General features: G+C 41.1%; 1 protein-coding gene across 2 annotated transcripts in view; it reads right to left on the reverse strand.

Moving 5' to 3' along the window:
• ANO4 (anoctamin 4) overlaps positions 1-15,105 on the reverse strand; it is a 282,473-nt gene that overhangs the window by 24,089 nt on the left and 243,279 nt on the right. For both annotated transcript variants that reach the window (XM_040344320.1, XM_040344322.1), the window contains 4 exons: positions 13,474-13,531; positions 13,243-13,340; positions 12,573-12,715; positions 2,666-2,818 (listed from right to left, as the gene is read on the reverse strand). In XM_040344320.1, coding sequence (XP_040200254.1) covers positions 2,666-2,818; positions 12,573-12,715; positions 13,243-13,340; positions 13,474-13,531 — 452 coding nt within the window. The remainder of the gene's footprint in view (positions 1-2,665; positions 2,819-12,572; positions 12,716-13,242; positions 13,341-13,473; positions 13,532-15,105) is intronic.

A 15,105-nucleotide genomic window follows, 5' to 3' on the forward strand; every position in this document is an offset into this window, starting at 1 on the left:
TTTTCAGCACGACGTGTGTTTTACGTCACCGCGTTCTGACCCGATCGGTTTTTGAACTGATGGTGTGTACGCACATCAGACCATTGGTGTGCTTCAGCGGTGAACCGATGAAAACGGTCCGTCGGACCATTCTCATCGGTTTGGACCGACCGTGTGTACGCGGCCTAAGGGGGTCGGACTGTGGCCAGTGTAAATAGAAAATGTCCTGGGCTCTATGAGAGTAAACAATGCCTTATTATTAGTATTAGTGGGGAGGCAATATTGGTATCGTTGAAAGGAATAGTGTCTCAACATTGGTGTCAGTAGGAGGAATAGTGCCCCATCATTGGTACCAGTAGAAATAATTCTGCACCTTTAATAGTATCAGTGGAAAGAATAATACCCCATCATTGGTGTCAGTGGGAGGAATAGTGCCCCATCATTGGTATCAGTAGAAAAAAGTGCCCCATCATTGGTATCAGTGGAAAGAATAGTGCCTCATCATTTGTATCAGTGGAAAGAATAGTGTCCCATGATTGGTGTCAGTGGGAGGAATAGATCCCCATCATTGGTGTCAAAGGAAAGAATAGTGCCCCATCCTTGGTGTCAGTGGAAAAAATAGTGCCCCATCATTGGTGTCAGTTGGAGGAATAATGCCCCATCATTGGTGTCAATGGGAAGAATAGTGCCCCATCATTGGTGTCAGTGGGAAGAATAGTGCCCCATCATTGGTGTCAGTGGGAAGAATAGTCCCCCGTCATATCATGTGTCTGTGGGAGGAAAAGTGCCCTATTCTTGGCATCAGTGACAGGAATTATGGCCTTATTGTTGGTGACAGTGGGAGGAAAAGTGCCTTGTATCAGTGGGAGGAACAGTGCCCCAAGGGCCAGATTAATAAAAGGCAAAGGGCCACATCCGGCAACCAGGATGCATTTTGGAGACCACTGATGTAAACCAGTCCACTTCACCATTCAAATTTTTAATTTGCACTGACAAACTAAACACCGGAAGGTGACAGGATTCTATAAACAATTTATTTCACAATAATTCTATATGTATATTCCATTATACATACAAAAATATTCTAAAGTGCTTTACCAAATGCATAGGACCATTTACTGAGCACTGAATAATAGATCCCCTGAGCCACTGTACTGTGACACAGAACAATCCAATTCTATCATAGGAAGCTTTGTTATTTATTTTTAACAAAACGCCAAAAACCCAATGTAACACAAAAAGAAGAACTTATTTTTCAGGAAATTATATATTTGGGTGATTCATTTTGCGAAGAGAAACATTGTGCAGTAACACGTGAGAATTCATTATTGAAACCTGATCTCTGGTTGTCGAGGGTTTAGGAACATCACAATTTTTCTGCCTTAATATTAAATAGGCTTAAATTAGGAGAAGTTACAGTATACTTTTATGCATCAGTGATTTCTCCTGTCAAATATTTTTGCAGAAAGAGTGTAACACCACTCAGACTGTGCATAAAGATTTCCTCATGGGTCCTGGCCCTCCGGCTCACCACTAGTAAGGGTCCTTTCACACGTGCGGACCATTTTTTAGATCAGTTTTTTATCATCAGTTGATCCGTTTTTCATCCGTTTTTCATCAGTTGTCATCCGTTTTTCATCAGTTGTCATCCGTTTTTCTTCCGTTTTTCATCCGTTTTTTCATCCGTTTTTCTTTTTGGTTAGAACTTTATTTTTATTACATATTTTGATGAAAAACGGATGTTAGCGGATCGGATGTTAAACGGATCGTCCGCTAACATCCGTTTTTTGTCCGTTCCGTTTTTTTGACGGAAGAAAAATAGGGTTTTCTTCCGTTCAAAAATACAGAGCTTAACGGAGACGGATGTTAATGGACGTTAGTGGATGCTCATCCGCTAACGTACGCTATCCCATTGGAAAGCATTGCAGTCCGTAAACGGACGTATGAAAAAACGGACGAACGGTCCGCACGTGTGAAAGGACCCTATTTGAAGAAAAAGAAAATTGGTTGCACACCATGGAAGGAAGAACTTCTGTAAATTAGTTACTTTATTGTCAAGGTGCCAAAAGACGTAGACAGGATGTTACAGGAACATTGGTAGACCGTTTCCACATGGATAACTTGTGCTTGTTCGTTGTGAACAAACACAAGTTATCCGTGTGAAACCGGTCTACCAAAGTTCCTGTAACATCCTGTCTACGTCTTTTGGCACCTTGACAATAAAGTAACTATTCTACAGAAATTCTTCCTTCCATGGAGTGTGTAACGAAACGTCCCACTCTCTGCTTGAGTGCTTTCATCATACACCGCTTCCTCCTAGTCTGAATATAGATATCAGATATTCCAACCGCTGACAACAACAACGCAACACAATACTCGTTTGGTTGCTGAACAAGAAGGTGAGTGTCACAGTGTGCAACCAAATTTATTTTTCTTTAAATATTTTTGCAGATAAATAACTAGAAAACCGACATATCAAAAGGCTATTTATGTGTATACATTTATCTAGTAAATTTAGCACATTCCACTAAATTGTTGACTTCCTCTTAAACTAAGGGGGCTCTTGGAGAGGATCGATACTTTGTAATCCAGACAGAAGTGCCAAGGCAGGCATACTACAGTCTGTATTCAACCATATGATACATTCTTAGACTCACTCAAAAATAATTGGGCCAAATGACCTCACCTATGTCCTTGGCTCGTGATGCTAAGGGTCTTCTCCACTGGGTGATAAATTTGTAAGCATCAAGGCGGATTTCAATAATATTGTTAAGTAAGGCAAGAAGTGGTGCAAGCGGAAAAGCAGCAACAAATATAGTTGTGAAGCCAAACTGAAGAACTGTAAAGGAAAGAGGTAACTGTTAGTATCAAGTCACTGCATAACATAACACCCTAAAGCCAAAGGATTGCTAGGTTTTTCTGATCATGGGGAAAAGTAAAGTGGATTTAAAGAGGAAGTAAACCCTCTCTAAAAAATGAAATAAAAAAAACACCCTGCAAGACAAAGGCATAATGAGCTAGTATGCATAACATACTAGCTCATTATGAATTACTTACCTGAGATCGAAGCCCCTGCAGCGGTCCTCAGGCACCACCTCTGTTGCCGCCATGATACCCGGAGTGACTTCCGGGTATTGCTGCTCCGGTGCTGTGACTGTCCGGAGCCGTACACATCTGTGCCGCTATTTCTGAAAATATCTCCTAAATCTTTTAGGTTTGGGAGATATTTGTTGCACCTACATGTAAGCCTTAATCTAGGCTTACCTGTAGGTTAAAGTGGTTGTAATTGGTTTACAACCACTTTAAAGCCAAAACATTTTTTTTTAGTTAGTCCCTCAGGCAGGGGTGGACTGACAACCCATGGGGCCCCCGGGCAATAGAAGATTATGGGGCCCCTGGGCTTACAGATAGCCACCACGCCAGGAGGCAGTGCAGAGGCAGGGCAGCTAAAATCTCAGGATTTTCACATCAAAAGCATGTCGGTTTAAGACAGGGACAGATGTAAAAAAAACACAGGTTTTTACATACTGTCCCTGGTTTTATTGAGCCTGGCAACCCTGATGGGGCCACCTAGTGGCATGGGGCCCTCAGGCAGTGCCCGAAAGTCCCAATGGTCAGTCCGCCCCTGCCCTCAGGTAGAGTAGGAAAAATTCAGAACATCTCTCAAATTTTTGCTGCTGCCTGTGTTCCCATTAGGTAGTTTCACCCTCTCTTTTGTCCTGGTGACCATTGTCGCTGAAACAGAAAGCAATGGGAAATTCAACATTTTACAGCTGTACCAGAACAATAGTTGAGGGTAAATTTGCCAATAGGGACACCTGTTTCTGTAATTCCCCTAACTTCGCCGAAATCTCTGCTTACTTCCTGTTCTTCTCTATGGTCTGAAGTGAAGTGAAATCTCCCCAACAGATCATAATTATTATACAGGATTTATATAGCACCAACAGTTTGCTCAGTGCTTTACAACATGAGAGCAGAAAGTACCGTTACAATACAATTCAATACATAGAAAACAAACAAAAAATAAATATGCTATACCGAACTGTATAAATACAATGGGGCAGATCCACAAAGAAATCTATTAATACACTGCGTAATTTCAAAGTTTCCGCGTCGTATCTTTGTTTTGTATCCACAAAACAAGATACGACGGCATCTGGGATCGATCCGACAGGCGTACGTCTTAGTACACCGTCGGATCTTAGGTGCATTTTTTCGGCGGCCGCTAGGTGGCGTTTACGTTGAATTCCGCGTCGAGTATGCATATTAGCTAGTTACGGCGATCCACGAACGTACGTCCGGCCAGCGCATTTTTTTACGTTGTTTGCGTTCGGCTTTTTCCGGCATATAGTTACCCCTGCTATATGGTGGCGTACTCAATGTTAAGTATGGCCGTCGTTCCCGCCTCGCATTTTGAATTTTTTACGTCGTTTGCGTAAGTCGTTCGCGAATAGGGATTTGCGTAGAATGACATCACCTTTCGTAAGCATTGGCTTGTTCCGGTTTAATTTCGCTGTAATGCGCACTGGGATACCCCACAGACGGCGCACGACGTATTTACATAAAACACGCCCCCATCACATCGAATTGAATTGCGCGCCCTTACGCCGCCAAAGATACACTACGCCGCCGTAACTTACGGCGGCGTAGTGTATCTTAGATACGCTACGCCCGGCGGAAATATGCGCCGAGGTACGTGAATCTGCCCCTATATATGTAATAATACTTAGAAAGGTTGCAGATTGCATGCCAGTATTAATGTTAAAGATATTTAGGGATCAGCTGTGGTTATGTGGGATGATGCTTTACACATAGAAGATTTCTTCTCTATAAATCCTATTAACCCTCCTGGCGGTATTCCCGAGCGTGACTCGGGGTTGATTTTAATCTTATAGATTACAGTACTGTATGTAAAAAATACACACCCCCCTTGTCCCTAGTGGTCTGCCCAGTGCCCTACATGTTCTTTTATATAATAAAAACTGTTCTTTCTCCCTGCAAACTGGAGATTGTCCATAGCAACCAAAAGTGTCCCTTTATGTCAAAAATGTTTTTAGATCAGCTAGAAAACAGCGATAATAAATTATAATCACTTGCAGAATTGTGCGATAGCGATTTGTGGGGAAATTCGTCATAAAAAAAATAAAATAATGACAGCGACAATTCTGCAACTGAGCAAATTTCAGTGATTTTGAGTTGATTACATTATTGAATAATTTTTATTAGAATTATATTATTATTTGATATAATTATTTATAATTATTTTATTATAATTTATAATTTTGTTTTTAAAAAAATGTCATACCTGGGATGTCTACTAGACTCTTGTTTGGTCAGATTTAAGTGAGTTATTCCTAAGAATTACAGGCCTACAATATAAAACGCCAAATTTCCTTGCAAATAATGGTACCGCTTTCAGCACCTTTTTTCTGAAAGAATCATACCGCCAGGGAGGTTAAAACAGCTTGTAGCCTGCTTTTTTCCAGCTGACAGTGTACACAATGCAATATAAAAGCATCTCACATTTTGCCGGTAACCAGCTTAATATTATTACTTTATTTATTGTAAGTTACATCTAGAACTGGCTAAGAGCTATTTTCCCTTCAGACAGTCAGATTGTTTTGCAGCATAGATTCATCAAAGTATTTACCCTGGTTCACAATACCAATCACTTAAAAATCCCACAGGAAAAAATTCAGTGCAGCTCATTCATTTTGAACGGACTCAAATCACACTGCACTGCACCAAAGTAGTGCATGCATCAATTTAAGAAACACACTGCAACCACGTTGCATGGTTGTTTTGTAGCATGTGATCCAGAATAGACACATGCAGTTCATTTCGTTCTGAATTGAAATGCGGACACATTTTCTATTTTCGGAAATTCGGATGTACTTTTTTTAATTTTTGAATTACAATAGTACCGAATTTTAACAAATCAGAAATAATGCTTCCGACCGGCGCATACTGCGCGTCACGAGTTGCCAAAAGAAGCCAAACGTCGGTGCGCAGGCGCTGTATAGCGGCTTCTTTCGGCAACTCGTGACGCGCAGTATGCGCCGGTCGGAAGCATATCAATCACAGCCTGTGATTAGGAACGCCCACTCCCGCGGGAAAGCCGGGGGTGAAAATAGCCCTAAAATGGTATTAACGCAAAAAAAAAAAAAAACAACAGCATACTGTCAGTCTCATAGGTCGGCTCCATGCAATGTTAGAATTTTTTTTAGGGTGAACCCCCGCTTTAATTGCTTCAACTGGCATTATGCACAGGTCAGGGGAAACTCCTTTGATCTGCATATAAAGGGATTTGTTAAGAAATACATTGTTACAGCTAGGTTTTGGAAATTTCAGCCGCCACTCAATAGGCAAATCAGACAGTGAATCCAAAACAAAGATATAAACACGTGTATAATAAATGCCACATTTTATCTGTAGGTGGTGCTGCAGGCATAGTCTGAAATTACTACTACTCAGGAATTAGGGTGAAACAGGATCTTCTAGAGTGGGAGAAACTGCTGCGGGGCTCAGGAACAGGGGTGTCATGTTAATTTCCCTAAAAAATTATTTTCATTAACAGTTAAAAAAACACATACTTCCTAGCAATAAAAGCGGTAATAGAAAAAATGCATTACGTGTATGAATTATTTGGCAGGATGAGGGAGGGATAATAAACACAGCAGTGCTGCTTCAAGCAATACTTAAGGGATTTAGCTAACTTCCGAAAACCACTTAATTTTGCTCTTATTTTTCAAGTGGCAGAAGTGGCAGAAAAAGAGTCCAAAAAGCAAGTAGTAGCTTTGCAGCAGTTCAATGGCGTTTTTCCAGATGTACCAATAACTGTACCATTTGTGGTTCTATTAACACGCTTCACTATACTCCTTATGACTGATGACTCCTTCATTTACCGAAGACACAGTCATAGGGGCAGATCCACAAAGAAATTACGCCGGCGTATCTATTGATACGCCGGCGTAATTTCAAAATTCCCGCGTCGTATCTTTGTTTTGAATCCTCGGATCTTAGATGCAATTTTTCTGCGGCCGCTAGGTGGCGTTTCCGTCGAAATCCGTGTTGAGTATGCAAATTAGCTATTTACGGCGATCCACGAACGTATGTCCGGCCGGCGCATTTTTTTACGTCGTTTTCGTTCGGCTTTTTCCGGCGTATAGTTAAAGCTGCTATTATGAGGCGTACTCAATGTATGTACTCAAAGTATGGCCGTCCTTCACGCGTACAATTTAGATTTTTTTACGTCGTTTGCGTAAGTCGTTCGCGAATAGGAATTTGCGTAGAATGACATCACCGTCGTAAGCATTGGCTGGTTCCGGTTTAATTTCGAGCATGCGCACTGGGATACCCCCAGGGACGGCGCATGCGCAGTTCCAAAAAAAGGTTGTTTACGTCGGGTCACGACGTATTAACATAAAACACGCCCCCATTAGATCCATTTGAATTCCGCGCCCTTACGTCACGATAGATACACTACGCCGCCGTAACTTATGGCGCGGATTCTTTGTGGATTAAAAAAAGATAAGTTACGGCGGCGTAGCGTATCTTAGATACGCTGCGCCTGGCGCAGATGTATGTGGATCTGCCCCATAGTGTGCATTATGGGTGACATTTCATCCCATACAGTAAATATAATTATCATAAATTCATCCTACACATAAACAGTACATTTGCTAATCACTAGTGTTGACCACAAACTATTAGTAATTCTTTAAAGTGGTTGTATACCCCACTTTTTTACTTTTACCTACAGGTAAGCCTACAATAAGCAGCGGGGATCCTCGGCTAAAGGACCGGAAGCCGCCGGACCTTGCCGAATTGAAGTCTCTCGTGCGCATGCGCAGGAGTGACGTCATCGCCGCTCCAGCCAATCAGCCAATAAGCTGAAGCGGCGATACCCGGAAGACACGCCAGAGCAAGATAACATCTCACTCGGCGTGGACCAGGTAAGTTCTCTTCACCTCGTTTTAAGGTAAGTATTTCATAATGCGGTGAATACTAGCTCATTATGACTTTTCCTTTACAGGTGTAAAAAATATATATATATATAAAAGGGTATACAACCGCTTTAACTGCATATTAAGACCGTTTTATCAGTTTTGAATAGAGTGGATCACCTGTAAGATTTTCACAGCGATCTATGGCTTTGTTAGAGAGATGTTCCCCACTTTCTGTCATAGTGACAACAGTTTCACCAGACAGGAAGTGAGGGAAAATCTGTAACAGGGATATAGACCAAGTTGAATGATCGATCAACATGAGTACAACCAGCCTGCTGAATTCTCTTGCAATTACTGCTAGCGGTTGCTATATACACTAGCAATTATCACTGTCTTCTCCCAGCAGGGACAGCTTCTCACGCACCTCCCACGGGGAGAAGACAATTGCTGATTCCCCTGTCAGCACTGTGTTGATGGGGAAATCTCTTTCCTGCAACCCGTGGAAAAGATGCAGTGATGAACATGGGCGTTTACTGTATATGAAGGTATGATGTGAGGGAGGGGGGAAGATGGGTGTCAGCTTCCTAACATCCTACCAGCAGCTTACTTACGGCCCTCTGCACAGCCAGAGCTGCTTGCCCGCTAAGCTCTACATATTACACCAGCCTCTTGCCACAAGTAAGTGGAAGTCAGAAAGGAGCCATGTAGCTTGTCTTCCACTCTGCAGTCCTTCTAGAGGTTTTTCACACCAGTAGCTTCCTTGCAGATCTCTGCACAGCTCCAGCCGCCCACCTGCCAAGTTCTGCATGCTACACCAGCCACTTGCTTGCTGACCTCTGCATACTAAAGTTTCTTCCAGAGATGACCACCTTCCCCACTTGTGACATGCCTGCCTACACCAAATGCAGTGAGTGCATTATTTTTTATTATTGCTCTTTCTTTTTTCCGAGTAGTGCACTAGCCATTACACTTATTTCACAAGTAGATAGCTTCCACCTGTTGTTGGTGGAAGCCCTCTTCCATATTGTGTCATACTCCTGGCTATTGGCCTGCTCTCGGCTGTAGGCCCTAACATTTACCAATACAAGAATGTACACACAAAAAATGAATTTTCCACACTTTACTGTAACTTCACAAAGATTGCAGTGATATCTGGCATCACATTTGACATACTGTCAAAATACTTCAGTGGAGAATGCAAACATACAAGAGTAGATATTCTGTAGCTGTTATTTCTCTGCAGAAGGCAAACACAAAATTCATAAGCTATCTTCCCTTTGTACCACATCTCTTTGGGGGCACCACAGAGTTCAGACCACTTTCCTATGTATTCTAAGGCCACTTTCACACTGAGGCGTTTTACAGGTGCTATAACGTTAAAAACAGTGCCTGAAAAGCGCCTGTAAAGCACCTCTTCTGTCACTCCAGTGTGAAAGCTCGAGGGTTTCACACTGGAGCAGTGTTCTTGCGGGACATTAAAAAAAGTCCTGCAAGCAGCATCTTTGAAGTGCTTTAGGAGCAGTGTATACAGTGTATACCCCTGCTCCTAGGAGCAAGGGTGCTCCTAAAGCACCCCCTGCCCATTGAAATCAATGGGCAGTGCCGCCGAAGCGCCTGTTAGCAGGGGTTAAAAGCCCCATGCTAGTGGCTGAAAAACGTTGCTAAAACTACGGTAAAGTGCTGCTAAAAATAGCAGTGCTTTTCCGCCGACGCCCCCAATGCCCCAGTGTGAAAGTGCCATAAGTCCATGGCATTCAGCTTCCTTCACTAAGCAGGATCAGGGTTTGTTAGTCTGCCAGTCTCTCCCAATGTCCCTTCCATAGCTCTGCCCATCTGGGCAAGCTCCCAGATGACCCACTTATTCCCAGGTGTCACCAGTACTCACATCAGAGAACTTTGGCCTGGCCTTCAAGGCCTAATGTACCTCACTACAAAATCTGCAGAAGAAGGTCAGGGGAGACAGGGCAACTACAGCTATTCCTACTGAGTTCTGCACCACCTCTTCTGGAATTGAGCCCTGAAAAGGACCCTTTAAGACAGTAGCTAATAATATCCTGACAGCTCTGTGGTGTTTGGCTCCCATGCCTCAAATCAACTCTGCCCATCCTATACTGGCATTTCTATGTGCACTGACTACCCCCATAACATCACTAAGGAAGAAATTTTCTAAAACTGGACTTAGCACCCCTTTACCATACTATACTAGAAACAGAGCCATAAAGTGGCAGGCAATCTAACTCTACCTACCTACATGATGCTTACATACTTTCACGCAAATGTACAATATTTATTGTTTTTGTCTCTGCAATCATACACTCTTTTTATTTCAAAATTAAAACTGCCTCATCTCTCCCTCCTAAATTATGGCCTAATAAAGCTGCTTAAATACTATGCATTGCCTGTACAATATCTCTGGCTAATGTATGTGAAATAATACACTCTAATTTTTTTACTTAATTAAAACCTGCCATGTCTTTTTATCTTTCATTGCAGCCTAATAAAGCTGTGTACATACTGCACACCAACTGTGTAATATTTCTGCCTATTTTCTGTAAAATAATACAAGTTTTATTTCAGGAAAAAAACTGCCTTGCCTTTATAATGTGGATGTCTTGAAGTGTTTTTTGTGCACTCTGTGTTCACATTTTAGTAAGTTTTTTAGACAATACCATAGGGTAATGTAAAAAAGAAGCTCACAAACTACAGTATACTGTGAAACTGTTGTGCCACTGCCCAATTGGCATGACATTGAAGTGCCCTATTTTTTAGCTTTATTTTATGAAGAGCACACTTTCCAAAAGCTTTAGGGTCTGTTGTGGCTGCTTCTTCCACTATTTAATTCAAGTCTATTACCACTGGATAAAAAAATCTGGTGTCACAGCAAAAAGTTAAAATGAATCAGATTGGTGTGTTGCTGCTGTTGTATTTAAGCCAAACAATAGTGTATATTGAAGAATAAATCTCCTGTATTACACATAAAAAATATGGGATGCCGGAATACTGTGTAGCTAAACTTGTCTGTGAGAATTATATGTTTTGTAACACCACACACAGCATCTTCTAAGTATGTAACCAAAAGAATTGTTGTTTCTCACTTTCTTCCCACTATATTGTATTTTTAGACATTTGTTTTGCCATTGGTACATGCTTTTCATGCCAGTGCCATAGCTTCATATTCCCTTTGTTTCACAACCACTTGGCTTCTAGTCTGAATGAGCATATTTGGTTTTCAAGATTCAGCCCCCATAGACTTTAACAGGGTTCATATTCTCTTATCTCTAGCAGGGACATGCAGAGAGGAGGTAGAGGCTGAGCCAGGAATTTCTGGGTTCAATTTAATTTCCTCCCACTAGTGGTGATATCTCTCTTCCCTTGTGTAGCTTGCATATCTCAGTCACTCCTCCAGCCTTTGGGTTCAAAGCACACATTGGGCGTTGCGAAGTGGGAGCATGTGCACACTTCTGGGCTGAGAGGATGTTATTATAAACCAATCTACTATCTACAAATGGAAATTACAGAACTTTTCCAATGCAGCAGCCATTATACAGAAGTTCAATATCTGCACCTAACCTTTATTTATTTTACTTTCAGTTTTAGATTATTTAATATCTGGGTCATTACAAGTGTTTAAAATGAAAGACCAAGGAGCTGATTTACTAAACAAGTAGTGGTCACCTACCTTGGTAAGGTGATGCCAGACTGGGATTTAAGTTTCAGTACTTAATCTAATCTTTGAAAAACTGTATTTGCTGATAGTCCACAGCCTACAGTAATTACCACTGGCCTCCATGTCCCAGTAAACAATTAGGCCTCGTACACACGACCGAGTTTCTCGCCAAAAACCAGCAAGAAACTTGCTGGGAGATATTTTTTTGCCGAGCAAACCGGTTGTGTGTACATTTTCATCGAGGAAACTGTCGAGAAACTCGACGAGCCAAAATGAAAGCATGTTCTCTATTTCCTTGACGGGAATGGAGAAAATTGGCTTTTGGAGTTCCTCGACGGCTTCACAAGGAACTCGACGAGCAAAACGATGTGTTTCGCCCGTCGCGTTTCTCGGTCGTGTGTACGAGGCCTTAGAAGGATTTTTTTTTACTGACTGGAGACTGCGGTGTATAACTTGCTGGGGTGTGAAAGTAACCCTCCTAGTGTGCTACCACACCACAGAAAAAGGTATTTCATAAAAATCATAAAAATAAACACATTCTTTCTTCAATATTCTTCCTTAATCATCTGCTTATAGCACTTCTAGACACTTCAGAAACCTCATACAGTAACTGTGATTCAATATGAGCATGTTTAAAGGCAATTTATAATTGTCCTTTTATTATTTACAATGATATACTCTTTTTTTTTTATAAATACAGAGGCATTTACTACATGCTAATTTATGTTTTATGCATCTTTATTATATATGTTTTTGCACTTAAGAATGTTCCCCATTTTGTGTTTGTATCATGAATTGGTTTCTGTGTCAGTAAACCACAGAGTGATCCCATAGATCCTAAAAAGACAACTAAAACATTTTACCATAGCATGAATACAAGATTGTCTTTGTATCGTATCTTATAAATACATGTTGGTTTAAAAATGAGTTGCAACACGAGACGACCACATCGTGGATAGAAAAATAACAGAACTTACTCATTTCAAGGTATTCTTCAAATAATCCATACGCATTTATGGGCTGCAAGTTATAATCTTTCTCCCACTGTGGAAAGTTAGCTTTCCCATGAGCACCATGCTCCTGCCTTAATCTTCTACGAGTCCACCAATTCTGAATCAACCTAGATTATTACCAAATAAAAAATATGACTTGCAACAAAATTTAATTATTAACATTATACGTATTTGGTAGGCGATACAAAGTATAGTAACCAGGGCCTTTTTTCTCAAAGAATAGGTGCAGGAACTCAACCATGTCAACCCCCAAATCCTCATGGTTTGCAAGGCCAAATTGCAGATTGGAGTGGGTTTTAAATGGGCCAATGAATACCAGGAGTGAACTATGTACAGAGTGCAGGGTTCAGGGGTGCTCTATGTACAGAGTACAGGGTTCAGGGGTACACTACATACAGGGTGCATGGTTCAGGAGTGTGTTATGTATAGTTCTGGAGTGCAATATGCACAGGCTCCAGGGCTGCACTATGCATACAGTGCAAGGTTCAGGGCTGCGCTAAGTATAGAATGCAGAGTTCAAGCGCATCTTACTCAAATACAGAATAATCTGGTTCTTATATGGTAATGTACTGTAGGTAACTATTCTTAATCGATATTTTTCTTTAACACCTGTTACGTCTTTACATTTACTTACGGGTAGCCAAGCTCCATAAAGTTATTCCAGGTTTGCTTCAGTGCCATTATTATGCCCATTTGCATGCATAAATCAATAAGGCATCCACTGGGGTGACACTACAGATACATAGAAAAAGAATATAATTTACATAGCTTTCTTGTTTTGTTTTTTTAAATGAGTATATGAGCTATGCTACATTTCAACCACTAAACTGCAAATATAAAGACTCAGTCTAGTAAAAACACTAACCTCTTCCAGCCTCCATTTGTTGATAATTCTTAAATAAGCACCCGGCCTTCCAGTAAACCTTTAAGGAAAAAAATTGTACATGCATAACTGAATAGTGAAATACAGGTTTATTCTATGGAACTATTTAAAATGAACGTTTCAATGTGTAAACCGCAAATTATCTTTTTAAGCAACAGATTAATCGTGGTAAACATTATCTGTAGGGGTAAAATTTGATACAAGATATCCGGGTAGCTGCCCAGACCCCTGATTCTTAGAAGCCTAAGACTTTTCTGTTTAAATTGAGTAGTTCTGTTATGATCTTTCCAAAAGTTTGCATGTTGGTTTACTTTTTTAAGACAATGAATATATTTTAGTGTATTACAAAACCTGTAAGGACCAGTAAATGTAAACTACAGGCAAAAATCCACCTACACATATTCATAGATATGTAAATAGAAAACTTTCATTACTTAAGAAAGTGTTTTTCTTTTTTTTAAATAACAAACATATCATACTTGCCTCCACTGTGCAGCTTGTTTTCACAGTGTGGCCCCGATACTCAAATTCTGGGGTCCCCTGGCGGCTCTCGTGGCTCCTACCCGCATCAGATAACCTGCCTCGGAGAAGAAATCTCCAGGGTTGTTACCTTTACGGAAGCACTACCGAGTCCAGCATTTGCATCCATAGACACGAATGCCAGACTCAGCCAGCTCCCCAGCCCCGTATCATTGGATTTGATTGACAGCAACGGGAGCCAATGGCTGCACTGCTATCAATCTATCCAATCAAGAGCCGAGAACCCTGTGCAGAGAGGGACAGTGCGTGTCCGACGAGAGATTTCCAGGGCTCAGGTAAGGTAAAACAGGGAGGCTGGGGGGCCGGTGACTGCCAGAAGTATTTTCGCCTTAATGCATAGGATAAATTAAGGTGCCCCTTTAAAGAGGCCAGCAGTATTGCTTATGGTCTTTCTGTAGCTGAACTTTTGCCCATTACTGACCTACTATGCCTTGTTCTACACTGTGTCTCTGTGTGGGGGTGGCCATTTTGGTAGAGTAAGGCATTTACTTCCTTGTGTTAGAACCTTCAGCAAAAACAACAGTGAGCAGCACAGTAGCAACATTAGCAAATCTCACTCCAATTCTCATGAGACCAGCAGCAGGAGACAGCATTGCCTTAAATATTCCACTGCAGATATACAGCTATAGGGTTGTAACCACGGGAGAGCACTTAGGCACCCTCATATGCCAGGGAGTGCATTGCTGTATGTGAGGAAGAATTATAGACAAAAGTACATTTTTCTTCAGGATACTGCATAGGCACAGTTAACATTTATAAATGTTCCCTATAACTTCAAATTTTCACTTTGTGAGTTCAGTTCCACTTTAAAGGTTTTAGCTAGCTATGATATGCATTTTACTGTTCTATGAAATTATCAATTTTTCAGGAAGTTCAATGGTATTATTTTGATTATCATCATTAAAAATAGCAATAAAAATAACAATAATAATAGCAATAATATTGGTAATATTACAGTTTATGGATATGTGCCCACTACCTGTACATCAGCTGATTTTACCAAGACTGAAAGATGAAATCTATCAGTGGGGGAATGGAGGAGTATTACTACACATTGTGCCAACCTCCTTTTCT

Source organism: Rana temporaria, chromosome 3 (assembly GCF_905171775.1).
Source record: "Rana temporaria chromosome 3, aRanTem1.1, whole genome shotgun sequence".
Lineage (NCBI taxonomy): Eukaryota > Metazoa > Chordata > Amphibia > Anura > Ranidae > Rana > Rana temporaria.